This window comes from Trachemys scripta, chromosome 7 (assembly GCF_013100865.1).
Source record: "Trachemys scripta elegans isolate TJP31775 chromosome 7, CAS_Tse_1.0, whole genome shotgun sequence".
NCBI classification, from domain to species: Eukaryota; Metazoa; Chordata; order Testudines; family Emydidae; genus Trachemys; species Trachemys scripta.
Genome location: NC_048304.1, coordinates 24,871,053 through 24,877,052, shown reverse-complemented (window position 1 = coordinate 24,877,052; position 6,000 = coordinate 24,871,053). Strand labels below are relative to the sequence as shown.

At 40.7% G+C, this 6,000-nt stretch overlaps 1 protein-coding gene across 1 annotated transcript in view; it reads right to left on the bottom strand.

Moving 5' to 3' along the window:
• Positions 1-3,351: 3,351 nt before the first annotated feature.
• Positions 3,352-6,000, bottom strand: part of DNAH12 (dynein axonemal heavy chain 12) — a 177,999-nt gene continuing 175,350 nt past the window's right edge. The window contains exon 74 of the mRNA XM_034776707.1: positions 3,352-5,930. Within this exon, the coding sequence (XP_034632598.1) occupies positions 5,740-5,930 (191 nt within the window). The 3' untranslated portion in view covers positions 3,352-5,739. The remainder of the gene's footprint in view (positions 5,931-6,000) is intronic.

Sequence of the window (6,000 nt, the reverse complement as noted above, 5' to 3'; positions counted from 1 at the left end):
GAGGACTGCCCAAGCAACAGAAAGCTGGCATTCAATAAATACGTTTTGCAAATGAAAGAGAAACACAGAACTAAAATTCATTTGTAAAATTCATTTGCAAATTTAACACCATTAATCTGGGCTTGAATAGGGACTGGGAGTGGCTGGCTCATTACAGAAGCAGCTTTTCCTCTCCGGGAATTGACACCTCCTCATCTATTATTGGGAGTGGACTACATCCACCCTGATTGAATTGGCCCTGTCAACACTGGTTCTCCACTTGTGAAGTAACTCCCTGCTCTCCATGTGTCAGTATATAATGCCTGCATCTGTAACTTTCACTCTATGCATCTGAAGAAGTGAGGTTTTTACCCACGAAAGCTTATGCCCAAATAAATCTGTTAGTCTTTAAGGTGCCACCAGACTCCTTGTTGTTTTTGTAGATACAGACTAACACAGCAACCCCCTGATACTTCACCCCACCCGGTGCTTCCCTCCTCCCTCACCCCTCCCAGGCTACCTTTGCAGTTATCCCCCCATTTGTGTGACGAATTAATAAAGAATGCATGAATTTGAAACAACAATGACTTTATTGCGTCTGCAAGCGGTGATCAAAAGGGAGAGGGGAGGACGGTTGGCTTATGGGGAAGTAGAGTGAACCAAGGGGGCAGGTTTTCATCAAGGAGAAACAAACAGAACTTTCACACCATAGCTTGGCCAGTCATGAAACTGGTTTTCAAAGCTTGAGGGATAGTTCAGTGGTTTGAGTATTGGCCTGCTAAACCCAAGGTTGTGAGTTCAATTCTTGAGGGGGCCACTTAGGGATCTGGGGCAAAAATCAGAACTTGGTCCTGCTAGTGAAGGCAGGGGCCTGGACTTGATGACCTTTCGGGGTCCTTTCCAGTTCTTTGAGATAGGTATATCTCCATATATTATATTCTCTGATGCGCAGCGCGCCCTGCTGTGTTCTTCTAACCATCCTGGTGTCTGACTGCGCGTAATCAGTGGCCAAGCGATTTGCCTTAACCTTCCACCCCACCATAAACGTTTCCCCCTTACTCTCACAGATATTGTGGAGCACACAGCAAGCAGTAATAATGATGGGAATATTGGTTTCGCTGAGGTCTAACCAAGTCAGTAAACTGCACCAGCGAGCTTTTAAACGTCCAAATGCACATTCTACCATCATTCTGCACTTGCTCAGCCTATAGTTGAACCGCTCCAGGGATCCTGTGTATGGCTTCATGAGCCATGGTATTAAGGGGTAGGCTGGGTCCCCAAGGATCATTATAGGCATTTCAACATCTTCAACGGTTATTTTCTTGTCTGGAAAGTAAGTTCCTTTCTCCAGCTGTTCAAACAGACCACAGTTCCTGAAGATGCAAGAGTCATGTACCTTTCCCGGCCATCCCACGTTGATGTTGGTGAAATGTCCCTTCTGATCCACCAGTGTTTGCAGCACCATTGAAAAGTACGCCTTGCAGTTTATATACTGGCTGCCTTAGTGCTCCAGTCCCAAGATAGGGATATGCGTTCCATATATCACCCCACCACAGTTAGGGAATCCCATTGCAGCAAAGCCATCTACTATGACCTGCACATTTCGCAGAGTCACTACCTTTGACAGCAGCAGCTCAGTGGTTTCGTTGGCTACTTGGATCATAGCAACCCCCACAGTAGATTTGCCCACTCCAAATTGATTCCAGACTGACCGGTAGCTGTCTGGCGTTGCAAGCTTCCAGAGGGCTATTGCCACTCGCTTGTGAACTGTGAAGGCTGCTCTCATCTTGGTATTCTTGTGATTCAGGGCAGGGGAAAGCAAGTCACAAAGTTCCATGAAAGTTCCCTTATGCATGCAAAAGTTTTGCAGCCACTGGGAATCATCCCAGACCTGCAACACTATGCGGTCCCACCAGTCTGTGCTTGTTTCCCGGGCCCAGAATCGGCATTCAACAGCACGAACCTGCCCCATTACCACCATGATGTCCAAATTGCCAGGGTCCGTGCTTTGAGATAAATCTGTGTCCATGGGAATTAAAATCAACAAAGGGGACGGTTTTGCATCAAGGAGAAACACACACAACTGTCACACCGAAGCCTGGCCAGTCATGAAACTGGTTTTCAAAGCCTCTCTGATGCACAGCGCGCCTTGCTGTGCTCTTCTAATCGCAAACAGCCTAGTCAGCAAACAGCACCAGCGAGATTTTAAATGTCCAGAGGCGCATTCTACCACCATTCTGCACTTGCTCAGCCTATAGTTGAACTGCTCCTTACTACTGTCCAGGCTTCATGAGCCATGGGAGAAAGGAGTAGGCTGGGGTAGGTGCGACCGTGCGGTGCTGCCAGCTGGGAGAGCAGCCTGAGGCAAAAGCCTCCAGCTGGCATGATATTTCAGGCAGGACTGAATCTCCATTAGACAAAACTTAAAGAAGAGAATGATCTGAAGTCACTCCCACTTATGTCCAGGCACCCCCCGACTGACCTCACCGAGGCCGGCCAGGAGCACCCATTTCTGTCAGGTGTAAGAGTTCATGTTTTAAGTCTTCCAGTGAAAACCACACCGAAGTATGTGTCTCAAACCTGCCAGAAATTCTGATCCATGTTATTGTGTGCATCCGAAAGACCAATTTGCAGAACAAAATAAAGCTGTCCTGAACAGCTCTACATGTTTGTGAATCTCAATAGTTCTACAGAACCTACATAAACTTTTGATCTACTAATTTCAGATGAATGCTGCAATCAACAATGCCCATATACAAACAATGGAGTAAACACAGAGCACCATATTAATTTGACCTACATAAGGATGGGGGGGAAATGGGCTTAGTAGAAATCAATGTTTGCCAAATGGAAAGGATTAAACTATGCACAGAAATTATTTTCAGCCTTTTAAGACTTTTTACAGACAATGCAGAATAAAAAATAAAATAGCTAACGTTCTCCTTTTAAAACTTGACAATTGGTTTCAATTTTATGATTTCATGGAAATAAAGAAATGACCAAACCAATGAAACCATTCAACAGGAAAGGTAGAAGAAATAATTAAAGTGACAAATCAGTTCTAGCAGAGCTTTCATAATAAAACTTTTTGAAATTAAAAAATATACAGTGACTGCAATGGCAACTAATGGCAGCAGAGAGAAAGGGATAAAAATGTATATCTGGTTGCTGGTTGAGGTCCACTTCACATGTGCACAAGTTACTAATTGCTGCTTTGCACAATGAAGTACGTGACATCATATTTATACAATCAATGTTAGTCTGTTACGGCCAAATCCTACTGTCTTTTTACTCAGACAAATCTCTCATTATTGACTTCCAGGGAGAGTCAGCCTAAATAAGGACTTCAGGACTGGCTCCTATTAACCAACAAAGAAGGCACAATGAAACAAAATGTCAGCACGAGCCTTGTCGAGTTTGGAAAATGTTCTAGAAATATTTTAAAGTTGAGCAGAGGAATTTATAGCAAGCTTGAATCATTTAATTTGTTACCCAGTCCAATTTCCATATATATCTCTAATTTACATATGTACAGCAGCTGGATAAATATATAAATAAAACATATAAACAAATAAATGTTTGTATTGCAGGCAAACTCAAATTGATCACAATACCATCAGTTATACACATACATTTCAAGTCTAATTATTGCTTTTGGGAAAATTTAAGAATACAAAATTTCACGATAAACTCAGAATAGAAAATAAAAGATTTTCTCTCACCTTTTTTAGCTTTTGAGAAGAACATAGAGGACCTCACGCTTTAAACAAGTGATTATTAAGTTGAATCTGATATTTTCATGTATTGAAAAATGATCTCTGAAGAGTCCAGATCCACTAATAGCTCTCTATAAATATCTGATCATAAGATACTCTAGGACTTTCTCCACATTTCATACACGTGGGTTAGCTATGTCTGATGACATGATCTGATGAATTATATATCAGTAAAAGAAGAGATTAAAGGTCCAGACTTCTTGATATAATATTTCAGATGTAATTGTTTTAATGAAAATTGATGTTTAAGGGAAGTAATATGTTCATTCTCTACATCTCATTTAAAGAAAAATCCCTGCTGCTTTCACATGCTTATCAACATAGAGTACATTTAAAGGACAGGATTCATTACTGGGAGCTTGCCTAAAGGAAATGCGAGAGAGCAGATCAAACTCTGGCTTTACATAAATCAATACATTTAAATATAAACAAAGAAATAAAATAATATATAAACAAAAGGAAGTTTGTTTTTAAAAGAAGACAATACTGTAACAGAAGTTGCTCACATGCCAATATGTAATTACAATTTTCACATTCAGACAAAGAAAAGCACATACTCTGTGTGTGTGTGTGTGTGTGAGAGAGAGAGAGAGAGAGAGAGACTGTGAGTGTGTTTGTAAGGGGAGGAGAACAGCCTGTATCTGATACTCCTCTAGTTCCAATACACAGACATCAGGGAAAGGTGGGATATGGGAGCTTGGGTGGGAGCAAAGTACTCTTTCCTCCCAAGCACAGTGCACCTCAGGGGCCAGAAATTAGCCGGTACTCAGATGTTCAACTCTTAGGAACCTGTCAGTTTCCTAAGGGTTAAAAAGGTTTGTGGAGTTTTTAGACTCATACAAGGGAAATTTTAACATTAAATGGAAAATGTATCAATTGAAACTGTTTTAACCACTTGAACTGAATTTTTCATGTTCCATTTTACCCCGCTGCTTGATTCTGCATAATAAGCAGATATGGGGACACTAATTTCTGAGGTACAAATTCACACCTGTTGATCCTGGAGGAAAGGTGGCTGGTGTCTCAACTCCCCTCCAGATGACATACTATAGTTGAACACATTGCAGAGAAAAGGTTAAGTCTATTCTGTGGAATCCTTCCCCTTCCTGGTTATGAGGAGAGGTGGGAATGGCTCTTTGGGAGAGAGGCTCTAGGAGTCCTGAGAAAAGAACTCTAGAAATAGCCAAGCCTAAAAGAAGATTTGAGGTGATCTTTATCTTACTATAGTTTTCTTTTTAATAAAACCAAATCCTAGGAAAAGGTATGTGTGGTGAATTTGGACTTTACGCAATATAACAACTGTGTTTGTAAGCAGGATGCAAAAGGAGATAACATTTTTATGGCAAGTTGTGGGGGTTTTGTTTGTTTGAGCTGTTTATTTTTCATGGAAACTATACAAAAGGAGCTGAAGAGTTTAGAATATTAGAAGCAGTTCAAGTAATGATGGATTGCTAGGAAGTATGCAAGTGAAGCAGACAAAGGTGCATCTTAAATTCAGTTTTATCACATAGGTAAACAATTTCTCCCACCACCACCTGTGTGACAGCACACAAATTAGAGATGGGTCCAAACCAAAACACCAGATCTGAACATCCAGACTTTGCACTCTCGTGGTTCAGGCCTACAGTGCTTGAATGCTGTCTACTATAATGCTTCCCATATGGGAGTTCATACAATTTTCATTTTTTTCATCAAGATATCATTTATGATATTTTAATAAGTGACAAAAGAGATCTAGATACTTACTCATGGCACCATATTACCAAATAATAAAATGAACACTCCAGATCATTATATAATTTAAAAATAGGAATAACATCATACAATTATTAAATGCAACATTTCAAGATCAGAAAAAAATTAGCCTTATCCATCCACATAGAAATATATCAAGATGTTTCTCTGAGACATGTGCGTCAATTCCTCAGTAAAGGAAGGAAAAGAAAGAGGTGTCTAATGAGGTTTGCCTCTGAATTCTTCCAGGTTAGTCATCCAGCTGACAGAGCAGAGCAACACCTCGCTTGATCCAGTGCTGGACTAGTTGATCAGTCTCTAGCAATAGCGCAATGACAAAATTAGTCGAGTGTCCAGTAGTGGATAAGGTTCCCTTACGCTCACTTGTCTTGTAGAGCGGGCAAAGATAGGCAGTAGATTTCTTTATGTCTGACTTTTTAGCTTAAAAAAGAACAAACAAAGGAATGACTTATATACTGTAGATGTACTAGATGAATGAAAGTAGTCTAAT